At 35.8% G+C, this 26,000-nt stretch overlaps 1 protein-coding gene across 1 annotated transcript; it reads left to right on the top strand.

Moving 5' to 3' along the window:
• The first annotated feature begins 3,879 nt into the window (after positions 1 to 3,879).
• Positions 3,880 to 15,450, top strand: LOC125645723 (uncharacterized). Its single transcript, XM_048871515.2, has 7 exons — positions 3,880 to 4,010; positions 6,294 to 6,436; positions 6,548 to 6,664; positions 11,503 to 11,616; positions 13,600 to 13,961; positions 14,089 to 14,247; positions 14,589 to 15,450. Exons 1-7 carry the CDS (start codon positions 3,880 to 3,882, stop codon positions 14,757 to 14,759), a joined length of 1,197 nt encoding a protein of 398 aa, XP_048727472.2. The 3' UTR covers positions 14,760 to 15,450.
• Positions 15,451 to 26,000: the final 10,550 nt, after the last annotated feature.

Genomic DNA, 26,000 nt, shown 5'->3' on the forward strand with positions numbered 1-26,000 from the left:
CTTTAATAATTGTATTTTTTCATTGATATCGATACTTCGGTTGTAGATGAAGTGCAACATTTAGACCTAGGTATGGCAGTGAGAGTTCGTTTACATGTCAAAGCCTGCCGCGATACGTGACCTCCGTGACTTTCACAACTAAATATCGAGCTTTTGACAGAAGAGCAAACTTTACCTATTTCAATGTTTAGGGTGAACGTAGAATCTATTTTTGTACCCTTAGAATTAGGAAATAACTGCTGCGGTGGTCTAGAGGTTAAAGCGTTCGCCCCTTATGCGGAAGGCCGGAGTTCGAATCCTGGCCGCGACAAACCTAAGTCGTTAAAACGAATGCTGGACAACTCGCCCCCAAGACAACTCGCCCTCAAGACAAGTCGCCCCCTCTTAGGACAACTCGCCCTCTCTTAGGACAAGTCGCCCCCTTCTCTTGAGACAACTCGCCCCCAATATTATATATAAATATATTATCACATTTTATTTTTATTTCGTGTGTGTGTGTTATTTACACTTTTAACCCTATAAAGATACGTCTTTTTATTTCATACTTTAACACGAATGGTAAATTCTAACAGAATTATACACAGATTTGATTATTGCATTTCAGAAAAAGTTATATTTTTCATAAATCAATTGGCAAGGAAAATTATATTTACTGATCTTCTGGTAATTGATGAAATGTCTCCAATACTGAGAAAATTTTGGGGTTTGGGGGTGTGTGGGTTTTTTTGTTGTTTTTTTTTTTTTATCGATATAGTATACAATGTACATAAGTGTAAAGGTGAAGCATGAATATTCTGATACATGAAATTATCTTTTAATGCGTTTCTCAACTAATTCCCGTTGAAAAATAATAAAATTCCCATTTTAGAAATTGTATTACGGCTTTGCTTTACTGATTGAAGTGATTCTTTTTACGCGGGGTGATTCTTTTTACGCGGCGATTTCAAAGTGTAAAGAACTCTGATGATGAGTACCTCATAACGTTTGAAGTAAATTTTAACAGCTTGGGGGAAATCAAACAATTAGATTTAACAACAGACGCAGATTATTGATAATTATACTACGTCAGCTGTAGACCAAGCTAATGCTCTCCCTATACCAAACGCTAACTTGTTTCCGCTGAAATTATATATTTTACATGTACCTAAAAGTAATGATGAATTTATTGAACCCAAACACTGGATTTTCACTAAAATCTTTCGTCTTGCATAAAAAGACACGAAGTTCGGTGTTTATGTGAACACGTCTTATTGTCTGTGATGTATATACTATCTATAAGAAATTCATTAATTTTTGCTAAAAGACCTCTTGGATTTAGACCAAAAATAACAATTGTAAACATGTATTATATGTATGATATGAAGGAGCGAGATATCTCAAGAGAGGGGGCGAGTTGTCCCGAAGAGGGGGCGAGTTGTCTTGAGGGCGAGTTGTCTTAGGGGCGAGTTGTCCCGATGAGGGGGCGACTTTTCTTGAGGACGAGTTCTCTTTGGGGCGAGTTGTCCTGATACCGTTAAAACAGGTAATAATAATAATGATTGTTTTTATATAGCGCCTTTTCCAGCGTATGCTGCTCAAAGCGCTTTACAATAATCGATGTACATTATTACCCTGGCAGACCTTATATCAATGTAGAACTTTCTCAGCCTCTTAGGAAGTATACAGTCCAAGCTGCCATTACAAGCGCTAGAGCACTAACATTCTAACAATATCTTTCACTGTCTATAGCCAGGTACCCCTTTTACACTTGGGTGGAGTGAGGAAATTCATGTAAAGTGCCTTTCCCAAGGACACAACGTCAGCCCTGCCGCGGCCAGGACTCAAACCCACGACCTTTCGATCGAGAGTCTGACGGCCTAACCACTCGGCCACCGACGCCATAGTGTCAGTTCCATCGCCAAACGCTCGGCATCAGGTGTGAATGTCACGGGTCCTCGGAGATTACCTTAAAAACGGATGTCCCTTATCACAGTAGGTGTGGCATGATAAAAGAACCCTCACTGCTCAATGGCCGTAAGCGTTGAGTAAAAGCCTAAATTTGAAGCCCTTCACCGGTCTTGATGACGTCTCCATGTGAGTAAAAAATTCTCGAGAGAGACGTAAAACAACATACAATCAATCTTCTAACCGTTAATGCTGATTTAACGGCACAAACAGTTTAACCGTAAAACAACATACAATCAATCTTCTAACCGTTAATGCTGATTTAACGGCACAAACAGTTTAACCGTAAAACAACATACAATCAATCTTCTAACCGTTAATGCTGATTTAACGGCACAAACAGTTTTACCGTAAAACAACATACAATCAATCTTCTAACCGTTAATGCTGATTTAACGGCACAAACAGTTTTACCGTAAAACAACATACAATCAATCTTCTAACCGTTAATGCTGATTTAACGGCACAAACAGTTTTACCGTAAAACAACATACAATCAATCTTCTAACCGTTAATGCTGATTTAACGGCACAAACAGTTTTACCGTAAAACAACATACAATCAATCTTCTAACCGTTAATGCTGATTTAACGGCACAAACAGTTTTACCGTAAAACAACATACAATCAATCTTCTAACCGTTAATGCTGATTTAACGGCACAAACAGTTTTACCGTAAAACAACATACAATCAATCTTCTAACCGTTAATGCTGATTTAACGGCACAAACAGTTTTACCGGCGACGCGCTAGCTGCATTAGAATGCATGTTTGTGTAACACTCACATATAATGAACTATAATTGATGGAAGTTTTACACGGAATTTTTCAACATCATCTGAGAAAATAAATGGGGAAATGGTGGGATGTTTTCAACGTGAAACATTTTACTTTTTGAAACATATAATCACTTTTCTGTATGTTTAACTTCTTTGTCATTCATTACGACACACACAAAGTTATAAATTCATCAAAATGTCATTTTTAGACTTTTAATTTGAAAGAGTAACTTTTTTCAGCGACCAGTAAATTTGGCAAATTCAAAAAACGTTTAAAACGCTATTTCTTATTTCTAGAGATAAATTGAAAACTATCAGTATTTTCTAGATATAGCGCTCTTTTAAGATCTGGTTTATTTTTAGATATTAAATCATGTCCAAAACTTCACGGGTATTGCTACTTTCAGTTTCTTCCCCATCATATTCGGACATGTTAAAGATCATGCAGTTAGATATACAATTAGTAAAATTAATTGTGTATCCGGCTAATTCTATTACTCTTATCAGGAAGTCCTGCTCTCTGTAGTTCCCCCTTGATATGACGCAAGAGGAAGTCTTGTTGATAATCAGGGTCATCAGGCAAGTTAAAAGTTGTACACTGACAAAGCTAATTCCCCGATGGCCGCCTTATCTGTGCTCTCATGCAGGTGTCTCGTAGCTCAGGTAAACATAAGCTAATTACATCAACTATCATATTGGACAAGGTGTACTTGAGCGCTTTTTGCCCTGTGAAACTCTTCTGTGTTCCATGGGCGCAAAAGTCATTCGCGCTAACATATGAAACGCAAGATAATTGGCAAATGAACTGTTCCGCAGTATGCATACCTCTTATATGTAATGGACAATAAAGTAATATTTGGTGTGTACTGTAGTATTGTTTGACTTTGGTGCTAAGACGATTTACTCTCTAGAATTAAGTCAGGGAGGGGGCCGAAGATTCTCTCAAAATCTTGCTTTGTTTTACGTGTCTGTTTCTTAACGTTACACTTTATTCAAGATGGATATCCAAGAAAGTTCTCAAATATGCAAACAAAGCTAGGAGACCAGGGGTACAAAGCTAGGACACCAGGGGTACAAAGCTAGGAGACCAGGGGTACAAAGCTAGGTGACCAAAGCTAGGAGACCAGGGGTACAAAGCTAGGAGACGAGGTGTACAATGGAACCGACCGATATAGAGTTTGGTGCTGCAATGAAAGAGGGATGTTTCCACTTTGAGGAGGGATTTACCTTCGTGAATCACGGGTCATTTGGAGCTGTCCCTACAAAGATCAGAGAAAAACAGAAACAGTAAGATTTTTACACGGACTCGGGTTGTAGGACCTGGACCGACATAGTATCGTAATAATATTTTTACTTTTATTTGTTATTTCATAATTTTGATCTTAATATACGGTTTCTAGCACTTTATTTGTTAATTTATAACTGTTCAGCTTACTTTTTAATTTCATTTTGAATGATTTTAATATCACCACTTTTGTTTTACAATTTTATTTTAATTTGATATAATTGATCTACAATGTTAACATTTGGGTTTTAGGAAGGTTTATAACGTCTGTGTATAGGGCGTGACACTTAATCTGAATAGTTTACTTATGAATGAAAGAATGTATACGAACAAATATTTATAGATATTTCTGTGATATGCAAAGGAGCTTTCAACTTACCATTAAAATCTATACATGTACACTGTATTTAAACAACTTACCGTTAAAACCTAAACATATATTTAAACAAAAAATAACCATTAAAACATATACATGAATATAAAAAAGAAACAAAGTAAATTTCAAAATGTACGGAATTCAGTTATGTCTAGTTTGCTTCAATATGAATGAATTATTGAAGTAATATCTTCTCCGATTATACCATTTACCCTACCGCCATGCTTCCATCGTGTTCATTCCCCGATATTATACGTAAAACAAATTAGACTTATGATACTTTAATATGACTTATTTTCATACCCCAATAATATATGTAAAACAATCTAGGCATCGACAGACATTGAAATTCCGGAAAACCTTCGAAGGTTACACAGCCAGAGCCTTATATTCATTATATATTAAAACCTAGCGCATGGTCGGCATCGCAGTATCAATATTTCTGTGATGTGTTGGGCAGAATTAAAATCTTTTTAACATTCAATGATTCACTAAAATATCATATTTTTCGAATGTCACACAGGTGTTGTGCATGTCAATGACTTGTGCTTCTTGGTACACTTAACATGTACAATAATGGTATATAACAGATGCAAACGTGGAACGGTACGGTTAAAATCATGTAGATTTAGTGGAGCGTCGTCATATTTTGTTAGAGTTGTTTATTCAAGTATAAACTTATCTTTTATTAAGCATTAATTCATTTTGGGAACTGAGCGGAATGATGTCGTAAAAGCATTTGTAAAAATGCATATTTATGCGTATTTATTTAGTCTATGTATATATCCATATTTTTATGTTTGTGTTGCAAACTGTTTTCAGTGCTGCATGTGCATCTTAATATAGCTAGTCCCTGTATATATATATATATATATATATATATATATATATATATGCATGACTTGTGATGTCTGTATACATGTATGCGTCCTGTTTTATTTCAAATTTCTGTTTTTATGTCTATGCATGCAATTATATATCATTAGTGATTTGTGGTTTTTTTTAATGCTATATAGTCGGTTAAAGAGCTCTTAGCTCATGTTTATTGTTTACCTGTATATAGTTCCGACTTTAAATAAAAATTACTTACTTACTTAAAAAGCTTCAAAAGAGAAACGTGAAGGTAACGGAGAGTGATCAATCTTATAAATCCTGTAAATAAAGTTGAATTTTAAATATTTAGATTATTCAATTATATGATAAAACATTGATTGAAATTCTTTACGTCCATAATTATACTTCTGTGGTATAGTGTAGCAAAATCACTGTGTTGACCTTAGAAATGTCAAGTGTATAATACTGAAATATGACCACCATGCATGGCAAAAGGACAGGGTTGAGACTGACATAGTAAAGCATCTTACACCACAAATGACTCCGTTATTTTCTCCTTCTGGGAGCTCCTGCAATTGTTGATTTGTATATAGATGGTGTCATTTTCTGCAAAGGGATTCAACAAAAATTAAGTTTAATTATACTACTTCGAGTACACATGGTGTTTGAATGTTAATATGTATTGCCACAAAATAATACAGACCAATATTTCTGTAATTTGCATATTTCCACATTGAAAAGATCTAGGAATGCAACAAATTACTATATGTAGTTTGCATTTGACCCTCTTTCATGAAATAGTGGCATAACATTTGTCAATCTGGTTAAAATCTTTGATCTTTAATCCGCTCCGGTAATATCGTGTCGCTACATGACATTACTGACGCGGATCAAAGATCCGATTATAGTGGGTTTAAACATTTCTAGACGGTTAAAATGTGTAAAGTGACCATCGATAAAGATACCTGTGGAAACACGGAGATCAGTTTTGCCATGAGTCCAACCAAATTCTTGTTTTTTTTTTTAAAATTATATTTAATTTATTCACATTGTGTTTAAATTTCTCCAAATTAAGGTTACAAGATGTTCTTAACGATAACCCAGGAGTGTTTTACCGACGAACCAGGAGAGAACTTTTCCCAAAATCTATAGAGGCTGCAGCCAAGTTTTTAGGAGCGGATTCTTCAAATTTATTTCTTGTACAAAATGCCACAACAGGTAGTTAAGACTAGATCAGAAAATGTGTTGGAATGCAGCGAATGCAAATATCAGCTGAAAACTAAAACTATTGTACAAAGTCACATACATACATAAAGCATTTTATTCCAGGAGTGAACACGGTCTTGAAATCATTCCCTTGGCAGAAAGGTGACGAGATCTTGGCATCAATGCACACTTACAAAGCGGTCGAAAATGCTTGTAGGAAAGTAGCCGAGTTTTCAACGGGTAATTATACATATAATTATGTATGCATTGATCAGTACTAGCGAGGCCTTGTACTTATCGTTAGAAATTGATATTTCGAAATGGCTCAAGTTTAGGGAATTTGTTTGATTTGTTTGACGTTTTCATCGAAAAGTTCTAACACATATATAGAGACGTCACCAGCTCTAGGTGACATAACATCAATTGAGACCAATACTCTCATACCCGTGGCAGTGGGGATTCTTTATCGTGCCACTGCCTGTCGCGAATATAAAAACAGGTCTACTACTAAAGAATCACAATTCATGCCCATGGTAATTCCAACAGACTGTTGCTTGGTTTAAAAGAAGGAAAAAACCCAGCAAAACCAATTATGACGTCACAAGACACTGTTTTCACCAACTGCGTTATATTTTCCGCGTTATGGGTCCCGTGGGGATCCAGGTTAGAATAAGTCCTCGGTTCCCCTTGCCTCTCGTAAGAGACGACTAAATGGGGTGGTTCTTCAGATGAGATCGCAAAAACCTAGGCCCCGTGTCACAGCAGGTGTGGCACAATAAAGATCTCTCCCTGCGCAAAGGCCGTAAGCGCTGAGCATAGGCCTAAATATTACAGCCATTTACCGACAATGGTGACGTCTCCATATGAGTAAAATAAAAATCGAATGGGGCGTTAAACAATATTCAGTCAGTGAAACTATAGCAAGGAAACAATAAACATGGCATTAATTCCACTTTTTGTAATCGTTCTTATACTCCAACTGCCCTTTCAAAAGACGAAATTCTTCATGACCATGCTTCAAATTTTAATATCCCAGTCAATGAGTCGGATGAATATGAGTTACTGTACCTATACTGGATTCCTAAACTTCATAAAGCCCTTACAAAGATACATTGCTGGATCCAGTAAATGTTCTACAAATCCCCTATCTTTGCTCCTCACGACAATATTAACAGCTGTAAAGGAGAAACTTCAAACGCACTATGCGACTACATATGCCAGACGTGGTGTTAATTAAATGTGGATTTTAAAAAAATTCAAAAGAACTTTTAGTAAACTTGAAATCGCAAAACTTTTCTTAAATCAACAACATCAAAACTGTTAACATATGACTTTTTAACACTTTACACGACCATTCAGCACGATAGATTAAAGACTAGATTTTTGACATAGACAGTTAGTTCCTTCTTCAACAAAAATGGAAAACAGAAATATTCCTATCTAGTAATCAGTCATCCAAAAAATTACTTTGTTAAACGCCACTCTGATTCCACGCACAAGTACTCTGAAGTTGAAATAAAAAAATATGCTGGAGTTCCTCATTGACACTATCTTTGTGGTCTTTGGTGATCAGGTCTTCCAACAGTCTGTTGGAATCCCCATGGGTACGAATTGTGTTCCTTTGTTAGCCGACTTGTTTTTGTATTCCTATGAAGCAGAATTTATTCAAAAACTTCTACGTGAGAAGAAAAAATCTCTTGCTGTGGCATTCAATTCGACATTTAGATATATGACGACGTTTTGTTTATTAACAATAATAACTTTCATTCATATGTCGATTCGATATATCCCTGTGAGCTCGAAATAAAAAACACCACAGAGTCGTCCACTTCTGCTTCATACTTAGATATTTTATTGAACGTAGACATTAACGGCAAACTGAAAACTCAACTGTATGACAAACGGGGTGATTTCAGCTTCTCCATCGTCAACTTCCCATATTTATGTAGCAATATTCCATATCACCTGCATATGGTGTTTATATATCTCAACTGATTCAATCCGCTAGAGCTTGTTTTGCGTATATTCTGTTTTTAAATCGAGGTAAGATACTGACAAATAAGTTGATGGTACAGGGGTTTCAACAGTCTCGATAGTCTTACTGTGGCCTTCAATTCGATATACATATATCGACGACGTATTATCTATTAACAATAACTTTCATTCATATGTTGATTGATTGTATATTGTTTAACGTCCCTCTCAAGAATATTTACCTCATATGGAGACGTCACCATTGCCGCTGAAGGGCTGTAAAATTTAGGTCCATGCTCGGCGTTTACGGCCTTTGAGTAGGGAGGGATCTTTACCCTTATGTGCAACGTTGTAAAATTTAGGCCTTTGAGCGGGGATGGATCTTCATTGTGCCACACCTGCTGTGACACAGAACCTCGAAGGACCGCCCCATCTAGTCGCCTCTTACAACAAGCAAGGGGTACCGAGGACCTATTCTAACCCGGATCCCAACGGGACTATTCATATGTCAATTCGATATATCTCAGTGAAGTCAAAAGAAAAGACATCACAGACTCGTCCACTTCTGCTACATACTTCGATATTTCATTGAAAGTAGATATTAACGGCAAACTAACAACTCAACTTTATGACAAACGGGATGATTTCAGCTTCTCCATTGTTAACTTCCGATATTCATGTAGTAATATTCCATTATCACCAGCATATGGTGTCTCTCTCTCTCTCTCTCTCAACTGATTCGATAAACAGGAGCTTGTTCTGCTTATGGTCAGTTTTTAAATCGAAGCAGGCTACTAAGAAACTAGTTCATGCTACAGGGGGTTCCAACAGTCTCGTTTAAATTCAGCATTTCGCAAATTCTATGGTCGTTATAACGATCTAGTTTGCCAATAATACCTATCATTGGATCAAATGCTGTCCGACATGTTTCATACCGATTGTTAGGCCGTTCTTGGCACACTGATTTAGACTACGGATAACTCCGTTTATCTGATCAAGATATAAGGCTCACGGCGGGTGTAACCGGTCGACAGGGGATGCTTACTCCTCCTAAGCACCTGATCCCACCTCTAGTATGTCCATGGGTCCGTGTTTGCCAAACGATCTATTTTGTATTGTTTATAGGAGTTATGAGATTGAATTCTTCGTTTTCTTCACCTTTCATACTAAACACGGCAAATCGATTTGAAAGAGTGCTGACAAACATTTCAGAATATGAGAAGGAAAAAAAAACCAACTTCTGACATAATATGATACAAATCGTCAATAGTACATTTAAGGAATTACTTTAATTCTGGGGCAACTTATTTGAGTATAACCGGGTTTGGGTCAGTTTACGCTTTATAATCCGCGAATAATTTGCCTCCGAATTAAAGCCATTTCCTTATAATTTAATGCAGGTGACAAAGATACCAACCTTCCTTTATCAAAATGTACATATACTCGGAAAAATACAAGTCAACTGAGCCGCGCAATGATTCACTTAGCAATAACGACGAAGCGTCTTTCTACGTGATAGGAAAAAATATCTTCCTTTAATTCGACATGGATATACCGACGACGTTTTATCTATTAACAATAATAATTTTCATTCATATGTTGATTGATTGATAGATTGAATGTATATTGTTTAACGTCCCTCTCGAGAATATTTCACTTCTATGGAGACGTCACACTGCCGGCGAAAGGCTGCAAAATTTAGGTCCATGCTCGGCGTTTACCGCCTTTGAGCAGGGAGGGATCTTTACCCTTACATGCAACGCTGTCGCTAATAGTAAATCCAACACAAGAAAATATGTATGAAGAAGTGACAAATCGCGATCCACATGTCAATGTAACTAACGTCGTGTGATAAAATGTGACGTATGGTTTTTTGTTTGCTTTGTTGAAAGGCGGATCAAGCAATGAAACAATACTCCCCTTATTTTCCCAGTGAGAAATGTATTTCAAAATGAACAGGTCAATGCTTACTTGGTAAATCATTAATTCGAATATAATATCTTTGTTGTTATCTATTATTCGACCATCAAACAGAAAGATGAATTACAACAGTGATTTGCGTACAAGTAGATGCTAATTGACGAGAAAACAGTAAACAGACAACAGGGAATGCTTACTCCTCCTTGGCACCTGATCCCACCTCTGGTGTGTCCAGGGGTCTGTGTTTGCCCAACAATCTATTTTGTATTGCTTATGGGAGTTATGAGATTGATCACTGTTCGTTATCTTCGCCTTGCATGTGTATCACACCGAAGTATCTTATTGTACACGTTGACTTTCTATGTATATTTAATTGCTGTTATAAAATTTAGAAATTCATTTCAAAATTAAGGATTATCTCCCTCATGCATAGCTCTTATCCTTAGACGAATTTAACTCCACTTTTTTGGCACGCTGTTTTTGGTTATAATAGCTCTAAAACTTCATTGTTATTTCGGATTTCAAACATTTCGGTTGAACATCACTGAAGAGACATTATTTGTTGAAATGCGCATCGGGTGCATCAAAATTGGTACCGTATAAGTTTTACATTATGACCCCTGGGTCGAGGCCTCTGCTGGTGGACTGTTAGTCTCCGAGGGTCTCTACAGCCCAGTAGCTAAGTACTTCGTTACTAGCTTGAAAATGCGGATGTATATTTAATTGCTGTTATAAAATTTAGAAATTCATTTCAAAATCAAGGATTATCTCCCTCATGCATAGCTCTTATCCTTAGACGAATTTGACTCCACTTTTTTGGCACGCTGTTTTTTGTTATAATAGCTCTAAAACTTCATTGTTATTTCGGATTTCAAACATTTCGGTTGAGCATCACTGAAGAGACATTATTTGTCGAAATGCTCATCTGGTGCATCAAAATTGGTACCGTATAAGTTTTACATTCTATAGAAGGCTGAAAACTGCTGCGATGTAAATTTAGAGTGGGAGAAAAAAAAATAGTTCCGGCTTTGCCAAGGGGGTGTGTCCCAATACCAAACCAGTTTATACAAAATGACCTGCGTTCCTCAATTGGCATTTGACCAATCAGGGACAAGGATACAATAAGAATTAAATTATTTACATATAAATGTGTAATTGTATAATTAATTGTCTAATCTGACCAGGAGGACACATTCATCAGTTTGAGATACGCTTTCCCATCAAGGACGAATCAGAGGTTGTTGATAGTATGACGTCATTTCTGGATAAACATCCCCGAATCAAACTCGCTGTATTAGGTAAGATTTGCCGTATGTGCGTAGTGAAATGGGAATAATCGATCACAACGTACTACGAATGAACCAGCAGTGCCACTATATTACGTGTATATGTATGGTTGGCTATCCTACCCAGAATTATTTATTTACTCTACCAGATTTTTTTAGTGTTTTATTTTTGTATTTAAAACACATTTATACATACAAACATACAAACTGTAATCTACAATCACTCATTCACACTTGCAATTACTCTGTGCACCTTCTGCATCAACAATAACAATGAATTATATATATATATATTTATATATATATATATATACATAAATACACACACACACACACACACACACACACACACACACACACACACACACATATATATATATATATATATATATATATATATATATACCTACACATTCAAAGTTAAAGGTAATTATTTTATTTTTCATATCGATGTACATGTATTATGATTTTCAACCAACTTCTTGTCGATTATATTATCATACAATGCCCATTTACCAAGCATTTTGGGATTTGCTATGAAATAAATTTTGACAATATTTTTCTTAATTTCTATAGTATTTAAACAAATTAATTTCGGTTGAGCATCACTGAAGAGACATTATTTGTCGAAATGCGCATCTGGTGCATCAAAATTGGTACCGTATAAGTTTTACATTGCATCTGACAATTTAGGTTTTGAGTCCTGTGATCTAAAGTAATAAATGTGCTTTTTTTGCTAACAAACAACTTCCATCAATATTGCCTAGTAACACACTTCATTTGGTGATTTTATAATCTTTTTCGAATGCATTGTACCATTTCACAAAATCTCTCCAGAAGGCAGATACATACACCCAGTCATAAAAAATATGAGTGACTGTTTCTCATTCGCTTTTGCAAAATGAACACAAGTCATTGTCTACTAGTTTAAGTTTGCGAAGGAAAGAGTTTGTAGCTATATAACACATAAGAATACGGTACTGATAATAAATTAATTTTGTTTCTTTTGTGCATAATGATGCATTCATATAATAAAATTCCCAACATTTTTCTGAAATAGTTTCCTACTTCTCTCTTTTGAGTTGTGGGGCTATGAACTCCTTTTCCTTCAAAACTTGATATAAAAATTTAACATCAGAACTAGAGTTCATTTTCTGTACAATAGATTGATTTGGACTCAACAATTCATGATGTACTTTTTTTTTAAAGCAGCAATTTGTCTTTTAATCTTTTTGGGTACTTTTGAATAAGACAATATTAGCTCAAAACATTCATAGTACCAACCACATCTTTTACATCATTAAAAAAATTGAATGTTCCATTCTGCAAAACTAAGTCAGTTAAGGTCTTAATGCCTCTGTCAACCCAATTTGTATAAAAATTCCATTTTTTAACATCAACAAAGTTTCTTATATCTAAATTCAAATAATCTGTTACAGAAAGAGAGCTTTCTTTAATTCTTGATAGAGCTTTAAACACATACTACCGATAAAATAATTTACTGCCAGCAAAAATGAAACGCTGGCCAAAGCCACCCACAATTAATTATGTATCAAAGCGGTATGTAAAGGGTGCCCTGTATCAGGAATGGGTGATACGAGCCTAATATTGCAAAACTGGAAGCACTAATTTCAACAATTGATTACTGGTACTGTTAATTAAATCTTCAAATTAGCTTTATGTGTATCTTCAATATCCCCGCACTTACTAAAGAAACCTCGGGATCGGGGTTCATCCCTCTGTCACTCCTTCATCTTCCTCACACTTCACTTACATTTTAACTTTTTACCACCGAGTAACCGATTAAAGATTGACATACGTATTTTTAAGCAGTACTTAGTCAAATCATATCTTGGAATATGATTGTTGGTGTACTGTAGATGTGCTATAAGATTTCAGAATCTTCATCATGGGACCAATTAGGTGCCGAACATAAACACTTGTTTTCCTTTCACTGTCCCTAACGATGCATAAAGGTTTTTCGTTTATATTTAGATCATATCACAAGCCCCACCGCTCTTGTGTTCCCTGTGAAGAAAATGATAGCAGAATGCAGAAAACGTGGGGTTCTGGCTTTAATTGATGCTGCGCACGCACCAGGGCAACTTGAGATAAACCTGGAACAACTTGATCCCGACTTTTATACGGGAAACTTCCATAAGTGGATGTTTACACCTCGAGGGTGCTCGATTCTTTGGATTCGTAAGGAGCACCAGAGCTGGTGTACTCCTCTTGTGACGTCACATATGTATAAGAAGGGAATTCAGTTGGAATATTGTTATCAAGGGACACGTGATGACATCCCATACTTCCTGATACCAGATTCTATTAAGTTTTACCAAGACGTGGGCGGAAGGGTGAATAAACATGTGGTTTCGTGCATGCACAAATATATATATATATAGATTTCATTGTCCGAGTCAATTACATGCTCGTATTTTACTCTGTGATAATAAAAGTAATCGCTTAATCCTTCATATTCAGGACAAGATCGTCCAATACACAAAATCCCTTCTCGACAAGGCCAGTATGTTGATAGCAGAGAGACTGAAAACAGAAGTACTACAGATTCCCAAGTCTATGGAAGCGCCCTGCATGAGAATTGTAGTATTACCAGAGTATGTGGGCTATGAAAAGACCTGGGTAAAGAATACTATAATTTCGATTGCACATTTTTCATTAAAAAATTTCATATTGCATATTATATATATATATTGTTTGTACATGTAATTCCATTGTATATGAATGGACATATAAGACAAAGACTGTTATACTTTAGTAACAACTTTATCTAGGCTAATTCTAACTAGCGTGTAACAAGCATCTCTTATAAGTATCTAACATAAATCCCAAGAGTCCTTTTATATATAAACAAAACACTGAAACACGTGCACTTAAATGTCAATCAGATGTAGGCGGTGTTTCATAAGGTTATCAAATCACTACATATATAACACGCCTAATAATATTTTCCCCAATTTCAGGAAGGCTCAGAAAAGCTGTTTAAAGACATTATGAACATAAACAAAGTCCACTGTACCATTTTTCCGGTACACGACGAGCTTTATCTGCGACTCTCTGCTAACATTTACAACCAGATGGCAGATTACGAAAAATTAGCGGATGTTCTGTGCCAGTTTACCAGGAAAAGTTAAAGACTTTCTCATTAAAGTCATTAGTGAGCGCATATTTTAGATTGGTAATGGGAAATGCTGCATTATACATACATATCTTTATACATTGGTTATTTTTAATCTGTCTTTCTCATGTTTGTGATAAAATAAAAACTGCAGTGGAAACTTGATTTTACAAAACTTTGATACTTGAAATTGAGAAGTATATATGTAAATTAAGCAAACTATAAATACTTTAAAAACCAATCTTCGCTCAACGTATCTGTGGGTAACAGGATACAAGGCAAGGATCACGTTATCTTACCAGGGGAGATAATGATAAAAATTATAGTGATAATACAGTGTGTCTGAACCAAAAAAAAACCCCGAAACAATAGCAATGAAGATTTAAGTTTCCTATAAACATTTGACATCTTTGGCGGAGTAATGGTTGTGCATAATAGGAATATGCAGCTTTCCATAGGAGTATGTAGAAGGAAGCATTTCTCCCCACGACTATGACGGTGTTTTTCACTATTGCAAAACGGTCATGCAAATTTGACCTAATATACCAAGAAGTACATGAAAGGCGAAGTTAAGGAACAGTGCTCAATTTCATAACTTTTATAAAGAATACAAAAGAGATAGGTGGGCAAAGACGGACCCCTGGGTATACCAGAGGTGGGATAGGGTGCCTAGGAGGAATAAACATCTCCTGTATACCGGTCACAACCACCATGAGCCCTTTAGTAAAAATCATAAAAAAGCCGAAAGTTATTAGAAACATCAAAAGCGATGTCGCAAGTAAAAATTGCAAGAAAGGACCGAAAGAATAAGGAAGGCCATTAAAATTATTGCAAAATAGACAAAATTCATATATATATATATATATATATATATATATATATATATATATATATATATATCGTGAAAATAATGAGACAGGTCAGAGAACTACAGATCCACCCCTTGTAAAAATCATTAAGTTTTGGTGCACCAAAACAAAAACAAAAATTGCGCACGTTTGAGGCCTCATATCGTTGTATTCTTGTTTTGCCGTCTCATAAATTTAATATCAAAAATTTCCGAACGTATTTTCCTAATATACTAATATCCAAATATACCTTCATTATTCATTATACGACCCGAAAACTCACAGCTTTCAATCATTTCGTTTGTTGACGTAGCCATTTTTTGTGCGCCGTGTATCGAAGGTCTTTATGAGAGAGATACAGTTCTGCTGCTACAACACTGTTTGTTATTTAAACCTCTAATTTTCAACGCAACCCGCGTCTTTGTCAGTTTATCAACAGACATATATTACAAAAACAAATATTACACAGCACGAAAATACGACAATTAGTAATAATCTACATTGTTAACAAGAATGATACACTGATGTATTGAATTGAGAAAAATCGTTTCTAAAGACGATGAAATTTATACCATCACCCGATCAGGATTGAAATACAATTCTTTTTTTCAAAATTATAGAAATCAGACAAAGTTAGAGAGAAAACTTTCAAAACAACGTGACTTTGAAATAAAATGGTGGGAATATAATGATTTGGAGTGATTAAGGTAGCAGGGGACAGTTTCGCACTATAGGCCCGGCCAACTTTTTAACAAAAAAATGGAAATACCCCATATTTGAAGTGATATTACATGTGTAAAAATGTATACAATAATTTTAGGATGCATGTCAAATGTAGCTGTGTGCTTAATAAAAATGTTGCATGTAGGTGTCACCATGATTCCTAGCATATAAATGGGTGCAATTACGAAACTAAGACACATGGTCAGTTGCTGATGAAATTCCGATGAAAACGTACATGGTCTAGCAAAAGGTCTGTAGCTGAGATGGAAGGTGGATGGCCCCATATGAAAGGTAGATTTTTGAGAAGGGCAGATAGAGTTCTTGGTTGTGCACAGTGTCTAAATCCCCATGTTTGGTACTGTGATGGTGTGGGGGTGGTGCGGATTGTCCCAAATGAGAGAAAACCAAAGCAAAAAAGGGGAACCTGCTCAGAGCATGTTTTGTGCACCAGCACCAGTATTTATAGCGAACGAAGCTCGCGTCGCGAAGCGACGCAACGAGCTCGCTGCAATGATTACACATGAGTCACGTGATTTGCTCTTTATCAGTTGAAAAAAAATGAGTATCACCCATAATGTTTCTGGCAAAATGTCGCCGTCACTGCGGTATACTTCATTTACAATCCCGTAATTAAAATAATTAGATTGTTTAGAAAATACCATATACGTTTTTAAATTCCAGACAAGATTTCTCATAGCTTCAAACGTTTTGTGTTTGCTTGGTTTGAAAGAAGAAGAAAATTGCAGCTACTATGACGTCACAGTGTAACTGTTTACATCCACCGTATGATATTTCTCGCGTTAAATAAAGAGGCGGATAAAATGTCTATAAGTCGTGTTTGCAAGATGTCAATGGGCTTCGCTCGTCTCAACGGTCACACCGTACAACATATTAGATTACATGTAATTTAGGGTCATAATTTATTAAATACACCAATATGAAATACAAGTATTGACATAAAAGGGAAATATGATTTTTCATTAGTCTGTCATAATCTGACTTTGATGTATACCCCCATCCACATGTTTCAGAACCAAAGAAACTGTCCCTTGCCACTTAAGTTAAAACATTATTTGGTAATTCGTACCATTGTGGATTCGGATATGGTAAACGGCCGACAACGAAGAATAATATCATTACTGCAAGAAAACAAAATCAATACAACCAATTAATAAACAAATGAATCTCGCACTAAAATCACCAATCCAAAAGGCGAGTGGGAGAGAAGTCTAAGAAAAATGAAAGGTGAAGATAACGAACGGTCACCAATCTCAGAACTCCAATAAGCAATACAAAATAGATAGTTGGACAAACACGGACCCCTGGACACACCAGAGGGGGGATCAGGTGCCTAGTAAGAGTAATAAGCATCCCCTGTCGACCGGTCACATCCGCTGTGAGCCCTATGTCCTGATCAGGTAAACGGGGTTATCCGTAGTCAAAACCAGTGACAAGAACGGTCTAACAATCGGTATGAAACACATCAGACAGCATTTCTCCCGACGATAGGTTGCATTGACGAACTAGATCGTTATAAAGACCATAGAATTTGCGAAATGCTGACTTCAATTGAGACTCTTGAAACCCCTGTACCATCAACTTGTTTGTCAGTAGCATGCCTCGATTTAAAAACTGGACATGCGCAGATCAATCTCTTGCGTATCGAATCAGTTGAATGATATAAACACCATATGCTGGTGATAATAGAATATTGCTACATAAATATGGGAAGTTGACGATGGAGAAGCTGAAATCATCCCGTTTATCATACAGTTGAGTTGTCAGTGTGCTGTTAATGTCTACTTTCAATAAAATATCTAAGTATGAAGCAGAAGTGGACGACTCTGTGGTGTTTTTTATTTCGAGCTCACAGGGATATATCGAATCGACATATGAATGAAAGTTATTATTGTTAATAAACGGAGTCGATATATCTAAATGTCGAATTGTAGGCCACAGCAAGATATTTTTTCTTCTCACGTAGAAATTTGTGAATAAATTTTGCTTCATATGAATATAAGAACAGGTCAGCTAACAAAAGAGCACAATTCGTGCCCATCGGAATTCCAATAGACTGTTGGAAGACCTGATCACCAACGACCGCAAAGATACTGTCAATGAGGAACCCTAGCATATTTTTTTATCTCAACTTCAGAGTACTTGTGCATGGAATCAGAGTGGTGTTTAACAGAGTAATGTTTTGGATGACTGATCACTAGATGAAAAGTGGAGATTTCCATTTTTGTTGAAGAAGCATCTGTCTATGATGTCAAAAAGTCTAGTCTTTAATTTATTGTGAGGAATGGTCGTGTATAGTGTTGAAAAGTCATAGGTTTTGATGTTATTGATTTGGAAAAAGTTTTGCGATTTCCATATTACTAAAAGTTCTTTAGAATTTTTTAGAATCCACGTTTGATTAACACCACTTCTGGCATATATAGTCGCACAGTAAGTTTGAAGTTTCTCCTTCACAGCTGTTAATATTTTCGTGAGGAGCAAAGATAGGGGCTTGGTAGAGCACTTACTGGATCCGGCGATGTATCTTTGTATGGGTTTTTGATTTCAGCTTCTCCATCGTCAACTTCCCACATTTATGTAGCAATATTCCATTATCACCTGCATATGGTATTTATATATCTCAACTGATTCGATATACAAGAGCTTGTTCTGGGTATAGTCAGTTTTTAAATCAAGGTAAGCTACTGACAAACAAGTTGATGGTACAGGGATTTCAACAGTCTCGATTGAAGTCAGCATTTCGCAAATTCTATGGTCGTTATAACGATCTAGTTCGTCAATACAACCTCGCATTGGGTCAAATGCTGTCTGACGTGTTTCATACCGATTGTTAAGCCGTTCTTGGCACACTGATTTGACTGCGGATAACTCCGTTTACCTGATCAGGATATGGGGCTCACGGCGGGTGTGACCGGTCAACAGGGGATGCTTACTCCTCCTAGGCACCTGATTCCACCTCTGGTGTGTCCAGGGGTCCGTGTGTGCCCAACTATCTATTTTGTATTGCTTGTAGGAGTTATGAGATTGATCACTGTTCGTTATCTTCGCCTTGCATGTACTTTAGGAATCCAATATAGGTACGGTAACGCATATGCATTCGACGCATTGACTAGGATATTAAATGTGTCTAGAACTGAAGCATGGTTTTGAAGAATCTCATCTTTTGAAAGGGCAGTTGGGGTATAAGTACGATTTCCAAAAGTGGAAGTAATGTCAAGTTCGTTTGAAATACAGTTGTAACCATGAGCCTTAAAAACAAAGACGATATTGTTACAAGCTTTGTCAGCTGGAACTAAAACATATTCCTCATGTAACCTATCTAATTCGTTTATCACTTCTGGTTTACTAAACACAGAATGATAGATGGTACGTAATATTTGTTTAAATATGCCTAATGTGGGATTTTAATATTCCTCTTATGCTTTTAACCCATTCTGATAATGTATCAAGTTCTTTTTCATATTTAGCCCATCGTCTGGCAAAATCTTCGACAGAATTCATAACAGAAATGAAGTTTCGTCGCCAATTGAAAGACCGAGGTTCTGTGTATTTGGGACCTTTCAGAATAAGTGATTTGAGGTCCTCATTTTCAACTATATCAACATCACCAGTAATGACATGTCCAGCTGTACTATAGTTGAAAAAAGACGAAGAACACGTAGGTGGATTAAGGATAAGATGGTCTATATCTAGGCACTGCAAAGTTTGTTTGTAATTAAAAAGATTGGATGCAATAGCAGAAGTATAGCTGTAGGAAATACAGGGTGTATACTTAAATAAATATAGTGTAGTAGTTTTCAAGCTCAATACCTTGTTTTTCCTATTTTCAAGTTCAAACAAATTAAAGCTGCAATCCTGAAATTCTAATATCAAAACATGGAGAGTTATATGAATCTGTACATATGAACATTTAAAACAATGTTTAATAAAGGTTTAGAAGTCCAAAAATGATATAATGATATACTAGTTTCAAGGTTAATACCCCCTCCCCTGTTTCAACGAATTAAAGCCGCAATTTTGAGACCAGAATATGAAAGAGGGAGACCTACAACTGTATATAAATCCGTACTTGTAATGATTTCTAATAATATGTTTTAACATAATTAGCAAGTTTTGAAGGTCAAACAATATTCACAATTTTGGGAATAGTTATGGCCAAAAATGGAATATAAGGTCAGAGCCTTGCAAGTGTATCTCCATCAATCATACAACAGATAATATCTCATCGGGTGAATATTGGCGATTAGGCTGTGGAAACGGATAAAATCCTAGATTCATGCGTGTGAAATCATTCAAATTGTTCATTCCACCTGGACAGAATGATTTTATAACTAAAGGATTTTGTAATTGACGGGGTATATTTCAATGAGTAGTATTTTGGTAAGTTTCTAAAGATAACTAGAGACTGCTGTATCATTTTTTTTTTAGATTGAATTGATTACCCGGTACTTGTTCAATGAAACTTGACACTAAATGATTTTGTTTATTCAGTTGTAATAAAGTACACTGTCATATGAATATGTTTGGCTTATCAGCTTGGAATCATGATGAGAATGAATACGACCTTTCAATGGGATACATTTTTCGCAATGTAGCCCGAGATATTTCCCCCTGAATATAGGGGCACACATTACTATGCGTATTCTCTCACCAGAGGGCGTGTTACGCAATCTTAAAAGTTCTATAAAAAGCCGTTGACAGAGGTGTAGTGCGAGTAGCGCACGGAACTCTGGGTAGAGAATGCACTATACGGTCCCCAATTCATAGCGTGAATACATTGATTAGATAGAAAATTTACTATATCTGATTGTAATCAAGTGTCAACTAAAGGATTTTTCTATAAGTAATGAAAAATAATGTGACTGCAAAATAAATTTAGTCACAGATTCTATTTCTGTGTTCACTGTTTTTTCGCAGGTAATGTTGGGTCTTGGGGATGTAAAATATCTGTAAATATTAAATGTGTATTTCTCCATCTATTTTAAATCGAGATCAAGATGTCTTTAGCATATTATCAAATCTTCATTATTAATTTTAATTGATTTTTTGGACGACCAAAACACAATAAGATATGCAGAAATTACATGTGCAACTAACGCATGTACATTATATTAACTTGCTATCGTTTCGCAATGTGGACAATTAACGGAACATGTTAATTGTAGGTATATTGAATCCGTATCTAATGTAATCTTTCTCTTGAAATCCGTTTGTATTTTCACGTGTGATTCAATCGTTTCAAAATGAATTTTGAAATGTATATCAACATTGATACATTGCACAGCTCGACCTGCATTGCAGTAGCATTAGGGGGTGGAGGTGGGGACTGTAAGGGAGTAGGACAAACACGGACCCCTGGGCATACCAGAGGTGGGATCACTGGGCATACCAGAGATGGGATCCTTGGACATACCAGATGTGGGATCCCTGGACATACCAGAGGTGGGATCACTGGACATATCAGAGGTGGGATCAGGTGCGTAGGAGGAGTAAACATAAGTTTCTATATACATGTATTTACATTTAAATATTGAATAAGCAAGGTTCATTACTAACAATACGTCAAACTTGGTGAATGTAGATATTAAGACGTGAAGTAAAAGTTGATTTTTTCATTGAAATAAATCTTATTTATTTATTAATTATTTAGACAATAACAACATATAAGTAGCATATAGAATAATCCAAGCATCACATGTTTATCACAACAATAAGTATCACAGGTGGTATCACTATTTTGTATTACAGATGGTATCACGTGATCTATCACTATTTTGTATTACAGATGGTATCACGTGATCTATCACTATTTTGTATTACAGATGGTATCACGTGATCTATCACTATTTTGTATTACAGATGGTATCACGTGATCTATCACTATTTTGTATCACAGATGGTATCACGTGATTTATCACTGTGTAGTATCACAGATGGTATCACGTGATTTATCACTATTTTGTATCACAGATGGTGTTGTATTTTATCACAATTTGTATCACAGATAGTGTCACATTGTATGGCAGATAGTATCATATAATTGCATGTTTCAAATATGAAAAGCATTAAAAATTGTAAATACATAAATGTCATTGATGTGGAAAACTTTTTGCACATGCAAGTGCAAGTTGATACAGTCATGCACCATGGATATAAATGAAAATAGTTTTAAAATACAGTATGTCTTTTTACACACTTTCTCTCGACTGACCAAGTGACTGTCTTCTTAGCATACCGAGTGCTATGTTCCCACCAATTCTTGGATTTGTGCGTACCTAATACAACAAACCTTTAGTGTTTAATCATGATTTAATACAAGGAATTTACTCTGATAGGTCTTTATTCCTCACTCTACAGTCGATGAAATCGTCGTCAAAACTTATCGCTGCCATTGTTTTCTTTCTGACCACGTGTGAAGAAGGTAATCTCAATGTATACAGGTCAATCAAAGATGTCTGATATTAAAGGGAAAGGCAACCCCAAAAAAGTTTACATGACAAATGATAGGATTAGTTATATGATAAAAATTTGTCATACTATTCTGTTGATATGCGGCCTAGATAAGCTTCAGTACTAATATGAAAACGTTAAAAATTGAAATTCCCGCTATCTATAGAGGCTGCCATGATGAACTCTTTTGTATTCAAGACCACAAAAATCAATAATTTTAACGTCACACCGTCTATTCCGGTTTTGATGAGATTCTAAGATAATCAAAGATGTGCATGTGATCGATTTTACTAATACATTGTAAATAGGTGGATGCATTCCTGCCAAGCAGTTAATTACACTAATGCGAAGGGGAGATAAAAAAAAAAAGCCACCCCCCCCCCGAAATTCCTGGCCCAACAATTAAAGTTATTTGAAAAGAAAATACTATGTAAACTGTGGATCCATCTTTTGCGTAATGACAGGTTGAGGTTTGAGATATTTACATATATGAAGAAACGAGTACCATCTGCTTGGTCTGCGACTCGACTGAACGTCGTCTTTTCTTAAATTCTGCTTGCGAAAGAACGGGCTCAAATCTATACGGCTCCAAACTTAACTGTTCGTGACTTGTCATGTTTACAGTGCTGCTGATGAAATAAACCGGAACCGACGATGTGACGTTATAAATTAAACTTCAACGACTGCTCTCTTAGCGACGAGTAATTTGAAATATAAGATAGATTAATATTGATTTAATTGTTAAGCAAGGAGTTTTGCTGTTAAAGACTGCCATTTACGGTATCAGTAAGTAATACTTTATTCATAAAGGCAACAATGTGGTTAGGGTTGCCTTTCCCTTTAAATTAGCTAAGACTAAGAATAAACTTAAAATTGCGACCTATTCCTTTCATCTGAGATGAAATAGTCTATATTGCACAAGTTATTTGAAATACATTAAGTCTGTTACTTGGAAACAAAAAGTGATCTTAATCATTACTATATATTGATTGATTGTATATTAACATCCCTCTCGAGAATTTTTCACTTGTATGGGGACGTAACAATTGCCGGTGAAGGGTTGCAAAAAATATTAGGCCTATGCTCGGCGCTTACTGCCTTTGAGCAGGGAGGGATCTTTATCATGCCACACCTGCTGTGACACGGAACCTCGGTTTTTTGCGGTCTCCTTCGAAAGACCGCCCCATTCGATCAGTCGCCTCTTACAACAAGCAAGGGGTACTGAGGAGATTGGTAAAGTTGGCTACTAGTAACCAGCTACTTTAACCAGGAAAAGTTAGCTACTAGTAGCCAATTACTAGTAGCTAGCTTCTAGAAGTAAGAAAAGTTAGCTACTCGTAGCCAGTTACTTCAAAATATAAAAGTTATAATTACTGATAGCCAGCTACCAGATAAAAGTTACTGAGTTTGAAAATTATTATCTATAAGGTTTATTTCTAAAGAGGACGAGGAGTCGTATGAAATTCCAAACTTCATGCTCAATTTTCTTAAATTACTTAACTTTGCAACGCAAAATACGAATAAACTTTTCCAGTTGATCGTTTATTTTGAAAATGATACGAATTGAATTCAGACCTTCATTCATTTAATATCGCATCCATTTTTAAAAATATATCAGCTACTTTTACAATTTGATTCAAGTTAGATTTACGACTATACATATCACAAGAAGTGATATAGGGTGTCTTGATACGCCACCAATTTTCAGATATCTCTCTTAAGGAAATCAGCTATTTATACATTTTGATTAGCGGTACAATCACAGGGGCTAAGCCCGTTTTGGGCCCGAACTCTGTGATACCATAAATATAGATATTTATGGTATCACAGAGTTCGGGCCCAAAACGGGCTTAGGCCCTGTGGGTACAATGAAATTTCAAGGTTTGTGTGAATACCTCAAAGAAGTCTGTGTTTATATTAGATATCTAGCTTACTTACAACGATAGGTATGGCGAGTAGTGATATTGGGTATCTTGATATGTCATCAATTTTCAGATTTTCGGTTCAAATCAGCGACGTTATACATTTTGATTCTTGAAAGTCACAATGAATTTCAACATTTTCTTGAATACCTTAGGAAGTCTGTGTTCATATAAGATATCTGACGAATTTACCATTGCGTGATGTTAGGTATCTTGATATGCCATCAATTGTCAGATATCACGCTTAACGAAGTCAGCTACTTATACCTTTTGATTCCAGGTAACCTGAAATTTCAAGTTTTTCGTAAATATCTTAAAGAACGCCGTGTTTGTATTAGATATCTGACTAGTTTACAACTATCCACGTGATGAGGAATGATATTAGACATCTTGATATTCCATCAATTTTCAGATATCACGCTTAACGAAGTCAGAAATTTCAGGTTACCTGGAATCAAAAGGTTTAAGTAGCTGATTTCGTTAAGCGTGATATCTGAAAATGGATGTCAAATCGAGATACCTAATATAACTCCTTGTCATATGTGCAATGGTAAATACAGAGTTCCTTAAGATATTTGCGAAAAATTTGTAATTTCAGGTTACCTGGAATCAAACGGTATAAGTAGCTGACTTCTTTAAGGGTGATATCTGACAATTGATGGCATATCAAGATACCTAATATCACTCTTCATCACGTGCATAGTTGTAAATTAGTGAGATATCTAATACAAACACAGAGTTTCTTAAGATATTTACGAAAAAACTTGAAATTTCAGGTTACCTGGAATCAAAAAGTATAAGTAGCTGACTCCTTATAAATTTATAAGTAACTTTCCTTACTTCTAGTAGCTGGCTACTAGTAGCTAACTTTTCCTGGAATAAGTAGCTGGCTACCAGTAGCCAACTTTTCTTTTTTTAAGTAGCCAGTTACTAGTCGCTGGTTACTAGTAGCCAACTTTACCGATCTGTACTGAGGACCTATTCTAACCCGGATCCAACGGAAAGCATTATAACGTAGGGGTCTTTAACATTGCAACATGATACATAGTCTCTAACCAGGAGCGCGTCATATTTAAGTTCATCAGCTACCATAATAAAGCGTGAATAATGAAGTAGGGGGTATATTATTTACGTGAACAGCTATAGCTGTCTTAGGTATGCATATTTATTTATTCTATGTATATATCCATATTTTTATGTTTGTGTTGCAAACTGTTTTCAGTGATGCATGCTCATCTTAATATAGCTAGTCCCTGTGTGTATATATATATATATATATATATATATATATATGCA

This window comes from Ostrea edulis, chromosome 6 (assembly GCF_947568905.1).
Source record: "Ostrea edulis chromosome 6, xbOstEdul1.1, whole genome shotgun sequence".
In the NCBI taxonomy this organism is placed as follows: Eukaryota; Metazoa; Mollusca; class Bivalvia; order Ostreida; family Ostreidae; genus Ostrea; species Ostrea edulis.